Source organism: Anoplophora glabripennis, unplaced genomic scaffold (assembly GCF_000390285.2).
Source record: "Anoplophora glabripennis isolate ALB-LARVAE unplaced genomic scaffold, Agla_2.0 scaffold269, whole genome shotgun sequence".
NCBI lineage: Eukaryota > Metazoa > Arthropoda > Insecta > Coleoptera > Cerambycidae > Anoplophora > Anoplophora glabripennis.
Genome location: NW_019416747.1, coordinates 95,999 through 119,616, shown reverse-complemented (window position 1 = coordinate 119,616; position 23,618 = coordinate 95,999). Strand labels below are relative to the sequence as shown.

Here is a 23,618-nt window from a genome sequence, read left to right as displayed (position 1 = left end):
AAATTATCGGAATTTAATCGGACTTTTTCTCATTTTATAGGTTTATTTAATACCTACCTTTTTTGTATAAACTTTTTTTCGCTGTGAATAATATTTTTTTACGCGAGTCAAAAAACCACTTTTCCATAACTTTGACCATTGTTTAAACAAAGTTTTCCAACTAGCCTCGAGTAGATTTTTTGATATTTTGTTTATAACACGTTTCCGAACAATATTCGGCAGAGAAACTTCTAATAGTATTTTTTTCTCGAAACAGGTTGTTTCATGGACTAAATGGCAATAATGCCATTCTGATTAAATTTCAACGATAAGAAAAAGATCTATAGTTTTCAACCTGAAAAAAGAATTTAAAGTTTCGGTAGATTTTTCACATATTTCCAATTATTTTGCAATAAGCGCTCAATTTCCACAGGAAAGTACATCTCTTAGAGAAAATTTTTAGCCCAAGACGGGTCATGTAAGTACATGACTGTATGATTTATTGAAACTTGAAAAAAATGTCTATTTGAAAAATAGAATTTTTGCAAAAACATTTATTTTTGCAAAAATGCACTTATTCTATTTGCCAAGGACTACATATTCTGAAAGATTCTTAAAAAAAATTTGCATTGTCAAATTATTACGGAAATCTCAAACTGCAAAATATTCATTATTTTATTTTATTTAGTGTTTTCTATATTCATTTCAGTTTTTCTCCGAATTTTCAAATTCAGAGCTCTATTTACAAGTCTTATTCTCTACATTCATTATTCTTTCTAACACTTCTGAAAGTCTAGTTGTTATCACTAAACGTGGAAATAATTAATTTTTTAACCGTTTAACGTTGCATTTCTACTTTTAAAATATACCATATCGTTCTTGGATGTTACATTCTAAGGATGTCAATAATTTTAGGGAGGGACTCATAAAATCCTGTTGGAACAGAGACAGCAAGCTGCGCCCCGCAGCCTCAGAGATAGTAGAATTCCTAGCCAATAACCCGAGACTGCTGGCGCCCTGCCTGGACGTCCCACTTTCATCAGTCCAGCTGGAAGGCAGCGACCAAGCCGAGCTGGGCGTCCCGACAGAATTCCGAAAATATTCCACCTCCAGCAAGTCTTCTCCGACTAAGCCCACCTGTATGATACCTCTGGAGCAAGTCGCTCCTATATATCGTCCGTTCGAGGACAAAAGCGACGGTGAAAGTATACCGATGGAACAGGCCTGCCCCAAGGAGCCCCTGCTCGGCACGGCCAAGTCCAGTTCGAGTTTGTTAAATCTCGGCAAGCTCGTCCGTCAACAGAAAAAGGACTCTGACGAGGACGACGACTACGTTCCCAGTTCGGCCGAAAGACAGGACGGTTCGAAGGTTTAACATATCGCTTAAGTAATATTAACGTTTTCCGTCTGTTATCGAATGAAATTATGAAAGATCGTCTCGTCAAATCGTTTACGCGACCGTTTTTCGCCTTCGCAACGTTCTGGTATTAGTTTAATTCACCGCCATGTACAGTTATTTTTTTATATACATTTCTCATCCTTTCCATAATTTTTGTCTAGTCAACGGAGACCGACGTATCGTACCGTTCAACCACGCTCGGAAACATAGTATTAATTTAGGAATGAACACGGCGCATCACTTTCGATGCATCGCGGACGTGGTACATGCCGACTGAAGTCGCTCATAGTATTCTGTAAATATATTCAATCAACTCGCTACCTCATGCCTAGTTCTTTGTTACGAAATCCTAGTTTCCGCTTCGTCGCGTGTACCACACTTAATCTCGAGCGAGAACCATGACTGTTAAGTTCCTTTTAAACTTTTAGATGTAATTATTATTGTAGGATTAAGGACTTTTATTTGATATGTAACTGTTTTGTACTGATGTAGGTGATTTTTAACGTTACTTTTTGTCGTACCAAAAGTTTGACGATTTTCGTCACAAGCGGGCGCGAATGTTCTTGTTTAGTTGGAGCGATACCAGACCTACATTTTTTTAGAAAACTTAACATTATTACATTCATTTTTATATCAGAGTATCAGAAGTGGGATATATTTTTTTATTTAAATTAAATTTAACGATATTTTAAAAAACTGTAAAAACTTTTATAAATATAATGTGAGCAACAAAGATAGAAGCATAAACTTACAAATTTACTATTAAATATGTTATTTACGTCCGTCTTTAAGAATTCGCACCGGAGTATAAAAAAAAGTGACGTTTATGCTTCTACACTAAAGACTCTAAAAGAAGCTATATTTTTTATATATCCGAAAAAAAAATAGATGTAAAGCAGTGCACTTCTTTAATGTAGTGGCGTATATAAAATTTTGCCGCATTTTAAACGAATGAACTGTTATGTTACCGTTACTTTTACGTGAAAGAATTCGATTCCTTTGCGTACGCTACTGCCTCAATGTAACTGCCCGCTGCTAGCGTCTCCCGTTTTACTGCATTTTTGAACATTCTTATTGTCTCGTGTCCAAATTACCGATAAAATTGTCTCGGAGACCCTTCCTTATCGGATGAGTGTATCGTTGTGCGTGATTTTTTTGATTGAATGACGTCTGGCGTGTGTTTAAAATTGCATTTTGTACCTGACTACTCAACTAGCTTCTAAGTTATATTTATACTATGTATTTCGTCCAAATATTTTTTCAGACTAAAGGTATATATTAAGATAAAATACGTTCTTTTTATTTCCTCATCACTTCCTTTTGATAATATTAGAATAATAAATAATACAATCTGAAAAATTTTAGCTCATTTAGGTTGTCCCAGTTATTTTCTAAACTTTATACAGGGTGTAAGATGTTTGACTGCGGACTTGTCCTGCGGAAAAAATGTAAACAACTATTATTGTGAAACATTTAGTAAATTTCAAGACAGCTGTTTTACAGTTTTTAAATAAAATAAAATGTATCGATTTTGTAGTACGAAAATTATGTTGTACTTAAATTTCGGCTTAAATTTTAGTAATTATGAGTCTCTTAAGAGAACACAGAAATTACACAGAATAAAATGTAAATTTGGTTTATTCTGCAAAATAACTTTTGACATGTTTATTTTGAAGAAAAAAACGGTTTTTCATATATCAAGGCTGAAATTCTCAGGAAAGGAATTTTCAGTTGGTTTCTGAGGGAAATTATTATTTGAACATAACTTTGCAGAACATTGGAAAATAAATTAAAAAAATACAAATCGTACACCATATATGAACAAATCATGCAACTATATAATTACTATTCAGGAGACTAAAAAATTATATGCAAGTATAAAATTTACGGATCGTCTATTTATCACAACAAATTCAGTCTTGTGTAGGGAAACTGCGGCAACCACAGGCATAAAAATATCCAAAATTGATAAAAAGTTATGTTAAGGATGGATAAGTCTTCAAGTTCTGATTAACTGGAATCAGACGAATCATAACACAACCGGATTCAAATTGGTAAGACCTTCACAGAACATATGTGACAACACAGTAATAGTACTAAATTTAATAGTTACGAAAACATGTAAGTAAAGACGCACAACAATGTTCACAGTTCAAACATGGTTTCAGTCTCATACTGGCTATGTTTAAAATATATCACTATGTGCTTTTCTAGATTTTCTGGAGTGAAGTTTTGACGTTTATCACTTAACAGCAACTTGTGTAAAGAAAATAATCGTTCCACAACCACCGTTGACAAAGGACAGTATAAAAAGTTGTTCAAGCACGAACTGTACTTTAATATATTTGGTGGTAGCTCCTGATGTGTACCAGTTAGGGCTTTCCAAATGTTTTCCAAAATGTTGTAACCAGGATTTCTTTTCAACAAGCTTTGCATTTCTTTTTTTATCGTGATACTGTCTGGAAGTGTGTTGCTGTAAGGGTATATATGATTTTTTACATTGTCCAGTAACCGAAATTGTTCATCTAGCGATAGTTTATGAGATTCCAATTGCTTTATTGCGCTAACTAAGAAACCATAGTGTTCGTTGATATAGTGGATATGATCACGAATGTTTAGATCCTTCAGTAAAAAATTCTGTAAATTGTATATAGCTTTGCTATCATCAGAATTAAAGCGATAAACAACCTCTTTTATGCCCTCAAAATGTTTATCATAGTACGCTACGGCTTCTAACCACGTACCCCATCTACTTGCAACTGGTTCAGGCGGTAAAGGTGTGTTTGGTAAAATTTCTTTAAAAACGTCACTCCTTGTAGGGGCTTTAGTAAAAATTTTTTTCACCGTTGAAATGAAAGTGTTTACTAAAGGGAAACGATCACGTATTCTCTCCGCCACCCTATTGAGAGTTTGAACTGCACATGTGAAGTGTACCAACTTCGTATACTTTCGAGATAGAATTACTCCTACTTGTAACATATAGGGGGTTGCATCACTTAGCATTACAAGGACTTTATCTGAAGCATCTCGATCGGGCCATATCAAATTAAAACAGTCACCGACAAAAGTCACAATTGTTTCATGATTAGTTTTCCGCAGCACCTTAGACGCCAGTAGATGGCTATCACTGCCACTGTCACTTTTTAAAGCGCCAATTAAAAAATTTGTTATTGAACGCCCACAAACATCCGTAATTTCTTCTATAATAAAGTAAGCAAAATTGTCCGCAATGTCTTCACGTATTGATTTCACTACATTATTGTAAACCTGGTCTACGTATCTTTGTCTTAATGTGCTTTCGTGGGGGATTTTTCGATTCATATATTTTTCCAAAAACGCACGTAATGTGGGGTTTTCCAATTTATTTAGTGGAATGTTACTTCCAAGAAACGCTTCTGTAAGTTTATAGGGAAATATGGAGTCTTCGACGCTGGAAGAAGCATGGCTATTCAAATGTTTTGTCACTTTAGTTTTATCAGAAGAATTTATAATTCGTTGACACACATTACAGAACAGGTCATTTACTTGAACACTTATGTCCTTAAAACGTTCGGGATCACTATCATACCACATTTGAAATAAATCTCGTTTACTTTTTCTCTCTTTTGGCANTGTGTGTAAATTTCAGACCTTAATATTAATAAATGAGGTCGTAGCGACTTTTTGAAAAAAAAATTTTTTTCTCAGCAATTGTTTTTTGTTTAATTCATGAAAAAAATGTCAGCTTTCAAATTAGGCCAGTCATTATAGCTTTTTTCGGGAAAAAATACTATTAGAAGTTTTTTTGCGGAATATTGTTCAGAAACGTGTTATAAATAAAATATCAAAAAATCTACTCGAGGCTAGTTGGGAAACTTTGTTAAAACAATGGTCAAAGTTATGGAAAAGTGTTTTTTTTGACTCGCGTAAAAAAACTGTTATTCATAGAGAAAAAAGGTTTATACAAAAAAGTTAGGTATTAGATAAATCTGTAAAATAAGACAAGTCCGATTAAATTCNCTCTCTTTTGGCATTTTAATTCTCTTGTGCCCTCAACTAATTAATGCAGGGTATGTATGTATCTATCATAATATATCAACATACCAAAACTTAAAAAAAATATATTAAAATTCGTAGGTTACATTATTGTTCTATATACCCATACATAACCTGTAAACTCTAACTAAATTAATTATAAAAACAATGGAATGGAGCATTTTCGACATACGTCAAGAACAAACATAAGAACTATTGCCACATGTCGTCGCTAAACCGCAAGTATTTTTTACTATTTCTACGTCTATTAATCAGAATACATATACTTAACACCATTGTATAAGTAAATATACAAGATAACACTTAAAATCAGAGATTTTAAAATATAATGGATTAATGGAAACATTGGAAACTGCAGTAATGCAGTAGCTGCAATTTTGCTGCAGAATTTATTTATCGTACAGCGCCATCCAACAGATATGTACCTAACTTTTTATACAATTTATGTTACTTCATTAGTTAGCTCAGTGTCATCTAGTGTACATGGAAGACAATATATTTCGGCGCTAAAATTAATTTTAAGTAATATTTACTTATTTATCCATGAAATTAGAAAAACCGTAAAATTATACAAAACTAGCAATGAAAAATGCAGCACTAAAATAAACGAGAAATTTTAAATTACCATAACTAATTTAATTCCATATGTTACATAAGTTTAAGGCCCGGTTTTTCAATCATGGGTTAACTTAACAGACTTCGTGAGATAGTAAAGTATATAATTACAGAATTTCAAATGTCCCACCATTAGCTTCGAATATTTACAGTTTTCCTAATCTGAAAGAGAGGAAATTCTTAAATGAATTGAAAAAATTAAACAAAAATTAATAATACAGAACTTTACACATAAAATTACACATTGTAAAATAGTTTGCTACTGAACAAAATAATACATTAAGTTTCAGGCTCATATTTGTTGTAAAATCTGAACACATAAATTTCTATTCAGTATTTACAAATGTGAATAGAAAACGGGCGTTATGATTCTTTTCTTTTGATAAAATTGTTGATGAACCTCATTTGTAACAGATAACACCTAAAAAAAGTAGATAATGTATAATATTCAAGAATACCAATTTATTCATCAATTTTGTACAAAAATATAATTGTCATTTGTATATTGCAAGATTTCACTACATATTTAAAAATTTGTAGTAACAAAAATTAAAGAAAATAAATAATAAACAAATATATATAGTTTAAAATACATATAACAAAATAAATTAAACGTTAATAGAATATTAAAACAATTAAATGCCATATCGTTTACAAATAATTTAAAAGCTGTAACTGTATTGGAAAAAATACATTGTTGATGCAGTAAAATGTGTGATATGTTGTATTGTAACCCTTTAGAACCAAAGATTTAAATATCGAATGAAATTTTATTTATATTTATTTTTAAATTTACGCCTATTTTTTGTCATATAGTTGTTTCCTATGATATACAGACTCAGCCAATTTTTGGAAGCTTTCTTGTATTTCCCAAGCAGAGATGAAAAGTGATTGAAATGTCTCAAACTCCATTTTAAAGAAAAATTAAAAAAAGGAAAACAGCAAATGACATTCAAATATCTTGATTCGTTCAAGAGATACGGGATTGTTTTAGCCGTTTTTTGTAGAATATTCTTTTTATTTGTGAAAATGTTCAATTTTTGTAGAGGTTTTGCTATTTTTCTTTAAATTTTTGAGTTATGACCTATATTTGTATATTTTTAAATAGAACACACTAAATATTTTTCAACAAGTCAAGATATTGAGATGAGGTTTTTATAAATAAATCAATTACATTTTTCTTGAAATTCAAGCCAAAGACATATTAACGACATTTAGACTACTTTCTTGGAAAATATAGGAAACTCCTAAATATTGAAACCATTCGACATTGTACTAAATCGTATCTTTTCAGTAAGCTTGCAAGGCTGGTCGAAGAAACCAACTTCTATGGGGCAGAATAAAGTTCCGTGGCGGACCCTCTAGATCTTCCGTAATCAACATAATGCAGTAACAACAAAGTTTACAGTTCAAACAAGGTTTCAGTCTCATACTGGCTATGTTTAAAATATATCACTATGTGCTTTTCCAGATTCTCTGGAGTGAAGTTTTGACGTCTACCACTTAACATCAACTTGTGTAAAGAAAATAATCGTTCGACATCCACCGTTGACAAAGGACAGTATAAAAAGTTGTTCAGGCACGAACTGTATTTTAATGTATTTGGTGGTAGCTCCTCATATGTACCAGTTAGGACTTTCCAAATGTTTTCCAAAATATTGTAACCAGGATTTCTTTTCAACATGCTTTGCATTTCCTTTTTTATCGTGATACTGTCTGGAAGTGTGTTGTTGTCAGGGTATATATGATTTTTTACATCGTCCAGTAACCGAAATTGTTCATCTAGCGATAGTTTATGAGATTCCAATTGCTTTATTGCGCTAACTAAGAAACCATAGTGTTTGTTGATATAGTGGATATGATCACGAATGTTTAGATCCTTCAATTGTATATAGCTTTGCTATCATCAGAATTAAAGCGATAAACAACCTCTTTTATGCCCTCAAAATGTTTATCATAGTACGCTACGGCTTCTAACCACGTACCCCATCTACTTGCAACTGGTTCAGGCGGTAAAGGTGTGTTTGGTAAAATTTCTTTAAAAACGTCACTCCTTGTAGGGGCTTTAGTAAAAATTTTTTTCACCGTTGAAATGAAAGTGTTTACTAAAGGGAAACGATCACGTATTCTCTCCGCCACCCTATTGAGAGTTTGAACTGCACATGTGAAGTGTACCAACTTCGTATACTTTCGAGATAGAATTACTCCTACTTGTAACATATAGGGGGTTGCATCACTTAGCATTACAAGGACTTTATCTGAAGCATCTCGATCGGGCCATATCAAATTAAAACAGTCACCGACAAAAGTCACAATTGTTTCATGATTAGTTTTCCGCAGCACCTTAGACGCCAGTAGATGGCTATCACTGGCACTATCACTTTTTAAGGCGCCAATTAAAAAATTTGTTATTGAACGCCCACAGACATCCGTAACTTCTTCTATAATGAAATAAACGAAATTGTCCGCAATGTCTTCGCGTATTGATTTCACTACATTGTTGTAAACCTGATCCACGTATCCTCGCCTTAATGTGCTTTCATGAGGGATTTTTCGGTTCATATATTTTTCCAAAAACGTACGTAATGTGGGGTTTTCCAATTTATTTAGTGGAATGTTACTTCCAAGGAACGCTTCTGTAAGTTCGTAGGATAATACGGAGTCTTCGACGCTGGAAGAAGCATGGCTATTCAAATGTCTTGTCACTTTAGTTTTAGTAGAAGAATTTATAATTCGTTGACACACATTGCAGAATAGGTCATTTACTTGAACACTTATGTCCTTAAAACGTTCGGGATCACTATCATACCACATTTGAAATAAATCTCGTTTACTTTTTCTCTCTTTTGGCNAGGTAAGCTTATTATCCAGTATCACTCCTAATATCACCCTTAATAAGTGGTAAAAATTTCAGCCCTATTTTCAATTGATTTTTCCCAAGTTCAAAGGCGTTGTAGAGTTTCGATCATTAGTTGTTTTTGTACCTAAATAGTTGTATTAACATATACATTTACTGAGAATTTAATTTTTTAAAAATGACTGAAAAAATGTTAATATTTATTGAATTGTTAAGATAGGTAATTATTATAAAATTAAATAGTAACGTCTATAGTTTGGTTAGTACTATTTTTCTTCAAATTTTAAACAAAAAAATCGTTGTTTTACTTTAATTATTAATATTAAGAGCCGAAATTTGGCGAGAGTATACATTATGAGCTATATTTTCATGTCTTCTTTTTTGCAATTAAATAGTTGAATTCACCTTAATGTTAATGTAGGACATGAAAATATACCTCTTAATGTATACTCTCGCCAAATTTCGGCTCTTAATGTTAATAATCAAAGTAAAACAACGATTTTTTTGTTTAAAATTTGAAGAAAAATAGTACTAATCAAACTATAGACGTTACTATTTCATTTTATAATAATTACCTATCTTAACAATTCAATAAATATTAACATTTTTTCAGTCATTTTTAAACAAATTAAATTTAAAAAATTAGTAAATGTATATGTTAATACAACTATTTAGGTATAAAAACAACTAATGATCGAAACTCTACAATGCCTTTGAGCTTGGGAAAAATCAATTGAAAATATCATCTTAGATAACAAATTCTTCCAATGCCAAACTAATTAAGCTTTCAGGCTGAAATTTTTACCACTTATTAAGGATGCAAAGACCTTCAAAAATCCTGAATTACAAGTGTCTGCGATGAAAATTGCATGAATTATTAGCAATTGAAAAAAACGGCCATTTTCAACCATTTTTGAGCTCTTGCGCATAAACAAATTAACAGAATTTAAGCGGACTTGTCTCATTTTATAGGTTTATTTAATACCTACCTTTTTTGTATAAACTTTTTTTCGCTGTGAATAATATTTTTTTACGCGAGTCAAAAAACCACTTTTCCATAACTTTGACCATNCTGTATGTATTTATGTATTATATCATAATATATGAACATACCAAAACTTAAAAAAAAAACAATTATTAAAATTCACAGGTTACATTGTTTTTCTCTTCTTAAATAACATAGACATAACCTATAAATTATAAAAACAATGGAATGGAGTATTCAACGACATACGTCAAGAACAAACATTAGAACTATTGTCACATGTCGTTGCTAAACGTTAAACCCATATGAAAAAAAAAGACTATTTTATTGTCGCTGTACCACAATAGTGATAAATTTAAATACATTAAAAAGAATAAAAACTTTTTCATAATAGATCACAAAACGGCTGCTAATGATTTACGTTGATAATTAAAATTAAGGTAAACCATTACTTTACTTAATACTTTAATTATCACTTGGTTAAAAATGAATAAGTTAAAGCAGTGATTTTTAAATGTGATAATATATAAATTCATTCTGCTATGAATTCGAAAATATTTAACTATCAAAAAAATGTCTTGATATTATTATTTTTTTAAAGTAACCATTGAAAACTGCAAATTTTAAAGAATTATTTACCTGCCTTTATGTAAAATGTATTGCAGTTACTTATCAAAAATTACGATTATATACATTTGTTTTAAACAAACTGGTTCTTAAATGTGGGAATTGAAGTACTCTCGTACAAAGTACACTTATAGTACTTATAGCAACTTGGTGTATTTCGGTTTTTTAAAAGGTGAAAAATCATCTGAAATTGAAGTTCTGCAGCTCGTACTTTGAAAATTCTGTAGTGTTACGTTAACAAACTGTTCTGCTGAGTACTGGATACTATCGGTGATCATATTATTACAATTAATGGGAGAACTTGTAGTCGATTTTAGAAATAATGACACATCACTTCTGTTGAGTATTCCTATTACTATTTTTAAAATATTCCTTCTCAAAATGGTCTTCACAAAAATAATGGTCTATGTTTGGCGTATCACAGGACAAAAACTCAAAAGAGATCTTATCTTTCGAATCGAACAAGGATTTAAAAAATAATTTTATTTGGGAAAAAACCATTGGTGTACCATTTTTTCCTTTAAAAATATCAAAGTCAGTGCTTGTACTAAATATCACTAATATATCAGGCGGTTTCGAAAATATTAATTTCTTTCTTTTTCCTAAAATTTTAACACCCTGTATTTTCACAATAGAACGTTTTTGGACATCAATTTTCCATGTAGAATCACACTCTTAAATATTCACATATCACAGGAACACTTTGTATAATTATACAGTACAATTTTTAGTTTTAACTTACAGTAAACATTATTTCTTCACGTGTTCTGTTGAAGACGTTGCGGTACGTCGTCATAAATATTCCGACTCGCAGCAGCTGATCAGAATTAACGACTGAATGCTAAGGGCGAAAAACAAATAAAACCGAAAAATAATAAAAATAAGTGAATAATGTATTAACCTTTAACATAAAAATAATACAAAATGCCATTAACTTAATTTATATTATTTATATATGATAATAAATACATCACATACAAACATTCATCACTAAAAACAATGCAGCAACAATTTGGGATTTTATCAAATATATAAGCCTGGTATATTATTCTTAATAACAAGAAAAAAGCCTACAAGTAATGATATAACGTTCGTCTTAATGCCCTCGTCTCAAAAAGCCCCTACTTGCTGTGCCGTTGACGTTCTCAATCCGACAATTACAAAAATATATCGTTAGTTAAAATATTACTTCGTTAACACCTATACTTTATAAATTAAACCAACGAAACTCCAACGTTACGCACGTACAAGTGGAACGAAACTTTTAATTCAGAAAAAAATCGGTGATAAGACCAGAATCAGCCAGCACCCATAAAGTTTTTAAATACTTCATATGTGACATATAAAACTTAATATCGGAAATTGCTCGATTTGTTATGGTAAAAAAATGTTTTGAAACAAATATTTCTACCATTTCATCAACATGGACCTAACTACATTTTAACTAATATCTGTTATCTGCTTTCTCATTTCTGAAATAGACATTGTAAATTATTAAATAAGACGTATATTTACTCTGACATTACGAAAAGATCATCACATTTCTGTTTCCCACATACCACAAGACGGTTTTTACAGAAGGCGCGTGAAACTGTGATGCGTGTTAAAACGAGGGCGTTAAGACGAAGATTTGACGAATTTATCACCTTTTCGTTTAGTTACACTCCTAAATTACTGGTTCGGCATAAACAATTAATATCATGTACAACGAAAAACAACTGTCCTGCTCTCTTCGAATTGCCTCCGATCTTCCGATAGAATCTTATATATTACCATTATAATTATTATTGAAAAAATCTATATAACCTGGTACACTATATTACTCTCATTTAAAATCTATCCCGACAACTAAAACCCAAAGGTTCTGCATCTGTTGTTTCGACGGTCTGGAATTGTGTGAGTGCCCTACACTGAAACAAACATCGAATTGCTTATAATAAATAGTAATTTCCTAAATTTAAAACTTAATAAGTGGTTTCCTGCCATCTTCAGGGTGTAAATAAAAAAAAATCTAGAATAATGTTATAATAAAATTTGAAGAATCGTTGGAGATTCCGTTTGATAAATCTTGGATTCGTTTACACGACTAGCAGGCGCAATTGTCTTTGTTGGCTTGCTGGTCGCCGGAGAGGTTGTTGCGGCCCGGCTGGGAGGGCTTGTGCTGTACCCCCGATTCGGCGGCGTTCAGGTCCAGACGGCCGTCCTGGATGCTCTGGTAGATCTTCTTGGCCGTCTCGAGGAACGCCTCCTCCACATTGTCACCCCTGAGAAAACGTATGAGGAATCTATTATTCCACTAGTTCAAGTATTTTTACCCAAGGTATTCGTTACATTTATAAATAGTATCTTGTAACAGATCGGACATTTGTATGTGCGTGTTTATCGCTGCTAGTTTTTTAAACTCANAAAATAATGACACAGCACTTCTGTCGAGTATTCCTATTACTATTTTTAAAACATTCCTTCCCAAAATGGTCTTCACAAAAATAATGGTCTATGTTTGGCGTATCACAGGACAAAAACTCAAAAGAGGTCTTATCTTTCGAATCGAACAAGGATTTAAAAAATAATTTTATTTGGGAAAAAACCATTGGTGTACCATTTTTTCCTTTAAAAATATCAAAGTCAGTGCTTGTACTAAATATCACTAATATATCAGGCGGTTTCGAAAATATTAATTTCTTTCTTTTTCCTAAAATTTTAACACCCTGTATTTTCACAATAGAACGTTTTTGGACATCAATTTTCCATGTAGAATCACACTCTTAAATATTCACATATCACAGGAACACTTTGTATAATTATACAGTACAATTTTTAGTTTTAACTTACAGTAAACATTATTTCTTCACGTGTTCTGTTGAAGACGTTGCGGTACGTCGTCATAAATATTCCGACTCGCAGCAGCTGATCAGAATTAACGACTGAATGCTAAGGGCGAAAAACAAATAAAACCGAAAAATAATAAAAATAAGTGAATAATGTATTAACCTTTAACATAAAAATAATACAAAATGCCATTAACTTAATTTATATTATTTATATATGATAATAAATACATCACATACAAACATTCATCACTAAAAACAATGCAGCAACAATTTGGGATTTTATCAAATATATAAGCCTGGTATATTATTCTTAATAACAAGAAAAAAGCCTACAAGTAATGATATAACGTTCGTCTTAATGCCCTCGTCTCAAAAAGCCCCTACTTGCTGTGCCGTTGACGTTCTCAATCCGACAATTACAAAAATATATCGTTAGTTAAAATATTACTTCGTTAACACCTATACTTTATAAATTAAACCAACGAAACTCCAACGTTACGCACGTACAAGTGGAACGAAACTTTTAATTCAGAAAAAAATCGGTGATAAGACCAGAATCAGCCAGCACCCATAAAGTTTTTAAATACTTCATATGTGACATATAAAACTTAATATCGGAAATTGCTCGATTTGTTATGGTAAAAAAATGTTTTGAAACAAATATTTCTACCATTTCATCAACATGGACCTAACTACATTTTAACTAATATCTGTTATCTGCTTTCTCATTTCTGAAATAGACATTGTAAATTATTAAATAAGACGTATATTTACTCTGACATTACGAAAAGATCATCACATTTCTGTTTCCCACATACCACAAGACGGTTTTTACAGAAGGCGCGTGAAACTGTGATGCGTGTTAAAACGAGGGCGTTAAGACGAAGATTTGACGAATTTATCACCTTTTCGTTTAGTTACACTCCTAAATTACTGGTTCGGCATAAACAATTAATATCATGTACAACGAAAAACAACTGTCCTGCTCTCTTCGAATTGCCTCCGATCTTCCGATAGAATCTTATATATTACCATTATAATTATTATTGAAAAAATCTATATAACCTGGTACACTATATTACTCTCATTTAAAATCTATCCCGACAACTAAAACCCAAAGGTTCTGCATCTGTTGTTTCGACGGTCTGGAATTGTGTGAGTGCCCTACACTGAAACAAACATCGAATTGCTTATAATAAATAGTAATTTCCTAAATTTAAAACTTAATAAGTGGTTTCCTGCCATCTTCAGGGTGTAAATAAAAAAAAATCTAGAATAATGTTATAATAAAATTTGAAGAATCGTTGGAGATTCCGTTTGATAAATCTTGGATTCGTTTACACGACTAGCAGGCGCAATTGTCTTTGTTGGCTTGCTGGTCGCCGGAGAGGTTGTTGCGGCCCGGCTGGGAGGGCTTGTGCTGTACCCCCGATTCGGCGGCGTTCAGGTCCAGACGGCCGTCCTGGATGCTCTGGTAGATCTTCTTGGCCGTCTCGAGGAACGCCTCCTCCACATTGTCACCCCTGAGAAAACGTATGAGGAATCTATTATTCCACTAGTTCAAGTATTTTTACCCAAGGTATTCGTTACATTTATAAATAGTATCTTGTAACAGATCGGACATTTGTATGTGCGTGTTTATCGCTGCTAGTTTTTTAAACTCAACTGTATGAAACTAATAAAGCCAAACTGGAATAGAAAATAATTTTGTAAAAACAGATGGGTTTTGTATGACTCGTTATTTTAAAATCACCGAAAAATCCAACATTAAAAAAATTTCACGTGTTTTTATATTTTTTGCATGATTTATTAAATTATTCACTTATATTGGCATGTGGATAGGCACAGATGATTAATTGCAAATAAAATTAGTTTGTCTTGAAATAATAATTTATATTTTTGTTGTCCTAAAATGCAAATAATAAAAAATAATAATTTTCAATCCTACTTAAGTAATTCCTGTTTGTCTTTCTATTATTAAATAAATGGAGAAGTACAGTGGTATGTGATCTTAGTTGAAGTGATCCTTAGTAATATGCAGTGCAATTAAGGCATAATTTAGCATATTCCATACCAAATAACTGAGGCCATGACCCGACCATTTTTAATTGTCACAATTTTTTGGTATTTAGTACATTAGAGAAGTTTTCATGATTTTTTTGAAATTTTTATTTCAACCCCTCAACAATGTATGAGCATTTGAATATTTTTGTTAAAAAATATTCAAATAAAAATAATTTTATTACACAATTTTCAAACACTAAATATATCGTAAACTTTTTTTTATTTTGTTCGTTTTGACTGTTTTGAGATGTAGTTTTATATAAAAAACATAAAAATAAAACATTTTTAGTTTTTTGATTTTTATTGTTATTTTTTTTCTTTGAAAAATTCTCAAAAAAATCATCTTTCATCTTTCAATATGCAAAGTTATAAGACAGGTTCTAGAGTAGGATCTTTTTTTATTCTATTATTTAGAATAAATTTTTTTTGTATTTTAATTTTTTACAAATAGAAGTAAATCACGAAGACTAATTACTAAAAATACTATATTTTTAAAACTACTTCTGCTAATATTGTTATTATTAAATATCTAAATTATTATTAGTTTAGTTTATTGGTGCTAGGTATGCATAAGTATATTAACTAAATATTCAGTTTCTTTCTTAAAAAATTTGTTTTGCATAATGCATATTTGCTATATTTTTGACCACGGATTATAAAAAAAATAGAATAAAAAAAGATCCCATTCTAAAACCTGTCTCATAACCTTGCATATTAAATAACGACTTTTTTGAGAATATTTTGAAGAAAAAAAAAAAACACTTTTCCGATTCAAAAATTTAAAAAATCAAAAAATATTTTATATTTTTTTTTATAAAACCATCTCAAAACAAACAAAACGAAAAAAATATTATCTTTAGTATTCGCCAAGTTACAGGTACTTGAAATTTTTTTAACAAAATATTCAAGTGCTCATAACATGTTGAGGGGTTGAAATAAAAATTTGAAAAAATTCATAAAAGCTGCTCTAATGGGTACTAAAAAATAATACCAAAAAATCAAAAAAAATTAAAAATGTATGTGGACAGCCCCATATACATATTTTTTTTTAATTTCCAGTTAAATAATGATTTTATACAAAAATAAAACAATAAAGGACAATATTTTTGTTATATTATTTAAATTTTCAAGTGGCAAACACCCCATTTTGTTTTATCGAAGAGTTAGTAATATAAATTACCCCCAAAAACTCCCCTGTACAAAATTTGAATAAAACATCTTTAAAAGGGCTCAAGATTGTACAAAATCACATTACAAAATATGCACAAAGTTTAGGAATATTATCCAAACACCAGTAGTTTCAGATTATTTGCTACAGTTCAAACAATCCTGACTGAGATAAATGGTGTATACATTTCAACTGAAAATAAACCTACCAAATAAACAACTAGTCTCTGTCATAACTACAATATTATCAATAAATCTTCAAAGTTCAAAGATTGGATTACATGAAATTAATTTCCCACAAACGTTTTGTTAACACAGTAATGTATCACAGTATCATCAATTCTGTTTCAGATTTTTTTTACAGATAAAATCACCCAAAGGAAAACTATGTAAAACAGTTTGTTAACAAATGTCTTCTACCATTGCCATCACATTTTATACCAAGAATTTAACAATACGCAAAATACAGTTTAGCGGAAAAATCGTTTGTGTCAAATCAAAATAAACTGGATACAAAATATACATCTTAATTATAAACAGCTCTATAAAACGCTTAAGAACTAATTCAATTTTTTTTTATCATTATTAAACATTTCAATGCCAAATGTAAAAGCAAATTTCTCTTTAATTTCCTCATTTGACCTAAGTAAAGGAATACTATTAACAAAACCACAAAACAATGTATGAGATAATATATGCAGTAACATTAACGTTATACAACATACAGAAATGAAAATAAATGAATTCGATACGAATCAAACTGTAGTTTAAATCAAAATTAAAAAAAAAAACAAGTTGAACCCATTATTAATATATTAATAAACGGAATTACTTACGTTTTTGCGCTAGCCTCCACAAACATTAGGCCGTTCTCTTCGGCGAACTTACTCGCTTCTTCGTACGTCACGTCCCTCTGACCCTCTAAATCACACTTGTTCCCGATAAGGAAAATAACGGTGCTCGGATTGGTCAAGTTCCTGGTGTCCGTCAACCAACTACTGAGATGGTTGTACGTAGACCGCCTGGTAATGTCATAAACCATTAAAGCTCCCGCAGCACCGCGATAGTAGGAACGAGTCACGGCCCTAAACCTTTCCTGACCTGCGGTGTCCCATATTTGCAGTTTGATTTTCTGCCCGGATACTTCTATGATCCTCGTACCAAATTCAACTCCTATTGTGTGAGGGCAATCGGCCATGACTAAAATATTAACGGGTATGAAATTTGTGATTGCTTGCTTCAATGGCAGCAAAGTTTTGTTACATGTTAGGAAATTTTACTTACACTTTTTCTCTGTGAACTGGTGAAGCAGACATGATTTTCCAACACCCATATCACCGATAATGATATATTTAAATATGTAGGAATAATTATACGGCCCAGCTGACATTTTTACTGTAAACAAACAGTTCACTATTAGACAAAGAACGTTACAGTGTCGTTGTATGTAATAATTGTGTCACCACAAGGAAAAACTTAATAAAGGATAAGGTGTATTTTCCGAACCCTGACATGAGTAATATCAATAATAAAGACGCAAAATAAGCTAATTCGGTAATTAGGCAAATAGAGCACTCGGATTCGCGATATCTCTGATTAATGTACAAGAATATATTCGTATTCAAACGCACTTATAAAGAAATTAACTTACAATAACACAAAATTAATAATATCCTAACAAACTGAACCGTTTAATGAAAAACTTCTGTTGTCCAATTCTGACACGCTGTCAAAATTACAAATAGCTGGTGGCCATTGTTGTGGGACGATTCATGAAAATAGACAGTGTATTGATCGATTTCAGTACACATGCAAACACAAAAGTTTGTTAATTAGAAATAATTAAGTAATTGCAAATGGTTCGTATTTTGTTATTTTGTGCATCTCCCGTCATGCTGTTTTTTTACTGAATTTTTTAAAATTTACTAGCAATTATCGTAATGTCAAATTTAAAATAGCCCCTCCCATAATTGCCGGTGGGAGATTTAAATTAATTACGGAAAGGAACTAACAAAATATTATTACAAGACTTGTAAAGTCAACTGCAAAAATTCATCGTTCGTTTCTTAAATATTCCTAAACATATTTTCTAGTGGAGTTAGTCAAATTAAATCGCAATTTATTTTACGTGTATGACATTAAACGATAAATTGGCGAAAATTAACTTGTAGTGATATGGTCATAGCAATGATTCTCTCTAATTGTAAAACAATAACAAGGACAAATATAATATTCTAAGCACCCAGAGTGAATTTTCGTAAATCTCTAATAGCTTACAAAATCAGTGATTTGTACCAATAGCCAGTGTACGACACCGATTCATGAGATATACAGGGTGTTCCTTAATCTAAATGTAAAAATTTCATTTGGAGCTGAATTTAACATTTTCGTTCAATGAAGTTGTAAAATATTTAAATGGTATTTTAATTAAAGATGTGACGGTTTGATTTTACTAAAAATAGAACATCATGACTTTAATTTCATTATATAAGAAGTACAGCTACGGACTATAAAAATTTCCAATCTAAACTGCTTATAATCTTTTATAAAGCAGAAATGTATTAGTCGCATCCTTCAAACCCCCTAAATGTCCTGCATTGGAAACTTTTCTTTATTTACACTGTACATATGTACAAAGAACAAACCTTTTGCATGCAAAGCAATAAAACAGGACAAAGAATTTACATATTTATTTTTCCATTTTTTCTAGACAAAGCTCAGTACAGTATAAAAATTGAAAATAGGCCTATAGGATTGTCCCTCCCAACCCCCCTCCCCTCCCTCCCCGACACATAATTATCAAAAAATATTGGACGTGTGTTTAGAAGCTGGGTGGTGCAAATTTTCTACGCGGCATTCTTCCAGACATACCGAACAAATGGAATGACTATACCCAAATCCTCACAGAAATACCTGAAAATGAATCCGCAAGGGCGCGATCCACTAATGAACCGACGAGCCCTTCGGGACCGACTTTGATTAGAAAACGTGAATTGGCATCTCCCGGACCGTACTACAAAAACGCATATTTGGTATAAAGGGGTGGTGCTCTCGACATGCCAAATAACAAATGAAAGACAAGGCCGTAACGCCCTCCGAGCCGAAATAATTTCATCATAAACCGTGACAAGTTGCGTTTTCATATTATCTTAATAATAAAATATATTTTGTATAATTTAATACATACTAAACATAAACGGTTACTGAATCTCACATACAATCGTTAAAATTTGATAATAATGGAATAGTAGAAATAAGCCTACGATTTTTGTAAAATATAAAAATACATCTGGATAAATCAAAGCACTGTAAATAATATACACATAATCTATATAAAAAAAGGTAGATCTTTAAAACGTCCACTAGGAATACTTTGGTAGATCTTACATTAAAAATAAAAAAACCATTCTTAATCACGATAAGATGGCCACACTCCGTCTAGCTGCCGTACCGCCGTTCGTTATGTTATCTAGACTCGACCATTTCTTCAGACCGTTCTTGATCGCCTCCTGGGTGTACTTGTCGGCCATCACCCTCGACATCGCCTCCAACTTCTGGGCACGCTCAATGCTGAGCGGCTCGCTTGGAAACGTCAGATCGTTAGCTTCGGCCAACGTACGTAAATCGAAGTAGTATTTTGCGTAGACACTTGAGGGCACGTTAATATTAAATTGCAAGAGCTCCAAGAATTGTCGCTCCAGTTCGTTCATGTCTTCCACCGTTATGTCTTTCAGTATTTGGCAGTAGTCCACATTCCAAACCGCTTGGTCATCCCACACCTTGGAAGCTAACAAGATTGCACCTAAAAGCAATAATATGTATTTGTTTTTTCACGCTCAACTTCTTATAGCTACTGATAATAATTTGTTACAAGAATAACAATCGTTTATATACATATATGGTAAAACCTCTATTAATGGTCATCATTTTGAGGTTTTTTTTATTAAGTCAAACTTGAAATAATTAAGATTTTATTTTATAACAGAAACAAAATTACTTGCAACAGACTTTTCTCTCATAAGAACTGTTCAAAATGATCACCGTTTTCTGCAATATTAATCCTACGCAAAAATGAAAACGCACTCTTCTCACTTTTCCTTCTTTCTGCAAATAATAAACGTCTTCAATTCTGTTTTACAGTTGCCCATCACTATCAATTCTCCGAGTACACTTTCTGTTTTAAGGACACCCAAATAAAAAACATCACAGGAATTTAAGTCAGGTGAAAGTGATGGTCAGTGAATTTAGATCAAATATTTAACAATAAATTGAAGAAGGCATAATAAATGACAAATTAAAGAATATTTCAAATGAGAAGAAAAACTTTGGTAGATTATAAGAGTGTCTACATTATTGCGAACAGCAGACCCAAATTTATTTTGCCTTAACTATAAATACATATTCAAAATTTTATTTACAACATGTACGCAAATATTTGCAGAGAACACAATAATGTAGCAAATAGGCTGGCAAATATGCAAAAGTAGTCCCGTTTTTTTTTCACTTATAAAAAAAGTGGGCCAATTAATATTAATATAAAAATAAATGCTACAGAAATGATACAATAGACAATAAGTTTTTTTATATATTTGTAAAAATATACCGGGTGATTCAGTTTGATATTCGCGGCCTCGTATCTCTCTTATTTTAACAAATAGCTATAACAAACCTTATATATTTTTAAATCGCCGCTCAAACTCTATCAAATGACATTATCAGAGTGTCTCCATGGTAACATGTGTTAAAATTACTGTAGTCAATTGCTTTTCTTCAAATGGCACACTATATATTTTTTTTATCAATTCTGGAAGATATTTTTTTTCTGTGTTCAGCTATATAAGGCTATCATTTTTCAGAATAAAGCTAATGAAAGTAGGGTTCATCTTTTTTGCTGTTTTTCTAGCAATATTTCTAATGAAACTATATAGACTTCCTTACATAGCTGAACGCAGAAAAAAAATATCTTCCAGAATTGATAAAAAAAAATATAGTGTGCCATTTGAATAAAAACAGTTGACTATAGCAATTTTGACATATGTTACCACGGAGACGATCTAATAATGTCATTTGATGATAATGAGTTTGAGTGGCGATTTAAAAATATATAGGGTTTGTTATAGGCATTTGTTAAAATAAAAGAGATACAGGGCCGCAAATACCAAACTGAATCATCTGGTATATTATTTGACAATTACTATCCAAAAAACTTTGTTAGAACTTTTCAAAACATTGAAAATAAAAACGATTTTCAAAGGCAACAATAAAATGGTTGTATAGGTACATTAAAAATATGGTATATTTTATCTAAAAATTAAAAACAATTGGTAGTAGTTAGGACAGTTTTCAAATAGTAATATGTTAAAACACTTTTTCAAAAATTCTACTACAAAATAAGATATAAAATTGTAAAGACTGCTTTTAAAATACATTATGTGGGCGAAATTTCGACTTCGAATATTGGTCAGGACTAGGTATATTGGAAAGGAAGAATTTGAGAAATAACAAATTTGCAAATGAGTGGAAAAATGGAATAACACAAAAATTTTGGTAGAAAATAATAACCTGCATTTATTTTGCTAAACGGTAATTAATAATAATGTTTCAAATAATTCTTTAAATTTTGATAGTTGTTGATTAAATATTCTCAAGGACGAGGTAAGTAATAACAGAATAAATATTGTCTCTTACATCTCTATAGTAGATAAACAAAACAAATAAACATTACATTAACTTTGGTAACGAAAGGTTTGATAACCAAAACGGTTTTATGTAACTCAATTTATAAAATCAACTTCTTGACTGATTCTTTTGACATAAGTACAACAATTTTATCATTATTTATAAGTATTTATTTTATTATATGTTAAAAGTATCTACTACAGTCTATGATCATTAAAAAAAAAAATTAAATACACACCTAAAACTATTCGTTTCCAGTTTGATGGTTGAATATCTAACTCGGAGTACGTTAGCAGTCGTTCTAAATACACTAAAGTAATAATGGCACATTCAGCAGTCAACTGTGCAGCATTAAACAAAGTCCTCACAAACTTATAAATTTGCTTATGTTCGGGGTTATACTTATCGTAATCGTCACTAACACCGTCTCTCGTGAGCGGGTGTAACTTCTCATCGAATATATCGATCTCTCTTTGTGAATCACGATTTTTAATGTGGTAATAAATTGCAAGTGCTACACACTTCACTGTGTTTTTCAAGTTTGGTTGGGAAACGGTACTATCATCTAAGTATATGGTTGAGCAGGAACTACTTTTCTTCAACGGCCTCAGATCTGCTATTTGGTGCTGACTTTTTCGACGGATCATACCATTTTCAATAGCCGTCTTTGATCGTTCGATAAATATAGTTTTCGCCATGGGGTCCTGAGATGGATCCGCCTCGCCATCGTCACCCTCACGTTCGCTGATATGTTGTAGGTTAGTCTGACTGATTTCACCCTCGTGGAGAGTTTCCTCGATAGGTATTACGACTCTTTCCCTGTGACTAGTCTGAGGACTCGAATATGAGCAACAACTGTTCTTGTTTCCCATTTTGAGAGTATAGGGTCTTCAAATGTTGATATCTAAATTATATGAGTAATAATAATATGATGAAGTTAATCTACACATCTTTTGTCTGGCTGCCTGGGAAAGTTAGATATTGGGGTACTAAATTATATGAAAATAATAAACTTCATCTTATCGAGCCTTATGTCCACAATGATAACGATAATTTGGCAGATTATGAAAGGAATGAAAACACCGCACACCCACTAAAATTCGGTCAGTCTACGCCTTCAAATCAACCGGCTATTTTTTTCCTAATATCTCGTACAATTAAATTCACCTCATATCACTACTTTTGTCAATTTTAAACAGAAATCATTGCAATAAACCATGGCACATTTAATAAAACCAATAATTTCTTTGAGTAAAATAACAGTAACATGATTAGTGTTCTTAATTATCTGATAAACTGTCAAATACGATTGATGTTTTTAGAATGACTAATAGCAAGGGTTGCCGTAGTGGTTGATTATTGTTGCAACGAAAAGGCCCA

General features: G+C 31.6%; 3 protein-coding genes across 3 annotated transcripts in view; 1 reads left to right on the top strand and 2 right to left on the bottom strand.

Moving 5' to 3' along the window:
• LOC108905775 (receptor-type guanylate cyclase gcy-12-like) overlaps positions 1 to 2,661 on the top strand; it is a 72,073-nt gene extending 69,412 nt beyond the window's left edge. The window contains exon 11 of the mRNA XM_023455387.1: positions 895 to 2,661. Within this exon, the coding sequence (XP_023311155.1) occupies positions 895 to 1,354 (460 nt within the window). The 3' untranslated portion in view covers positions 1,355 to 2,661. The remainder of the gene's footprint in view (positions 1 to 894) is intronic.
• A 10,851-nt stretch (positions 2,662 to 13,512) lies between these two features.
• On the bottom strand, positions 13,513 to 18,326 carry LOC108905777 (ras-related protein Rab-14). The gene is made up of 4 exons (XM_018708795.2): positions 18,211 to 18,326; positions 17,844 to 17,954; positions 17,396 to 17,759; positions 13,513 to 14,851 (listed from the first exon to the last, which is right to left on the bottom strand). Exons 2-4 carry the CDS (start codon positions 17,947 to 17,949, stop codon positions 14,674 to 14,676), a joined length of 648 nt encoding a protein of 215 aa, XP_018564311.1. The 5' UTR covers positions 17,950 to 17,954; positions 18,211 to 18,326; the 3' UTR covers positions 13,513 to 14,673.
• Positions 18,327 to 19,319: 993 nt separating this feature from the next.
• Positions 19,320 to 23,547, bottom strand: LOC108905778 (cyclin-Y-like protein 1-B). Its single transcript, XM_018708796.1, has 2 exons — positions 22,477 to 23,547; positions 19,320 to 20,361 (listed from the first exon to the last, which is right to left on the bottom strand). Exons 1-2 carry the CDS (start codon positions 23,108 to 23,110, stop codon positions 19,973 to 19,975), a joined length of 1,023 nt encoding a protein of 340 aa, XP_018564312.1. The 5' UTR covers positions 23,111 to 23,547; the 3' UTR covers positions 19,320 to 19,972.
• Positions 23,548 to 23,618: the final 71 nt, after the last annotated feature.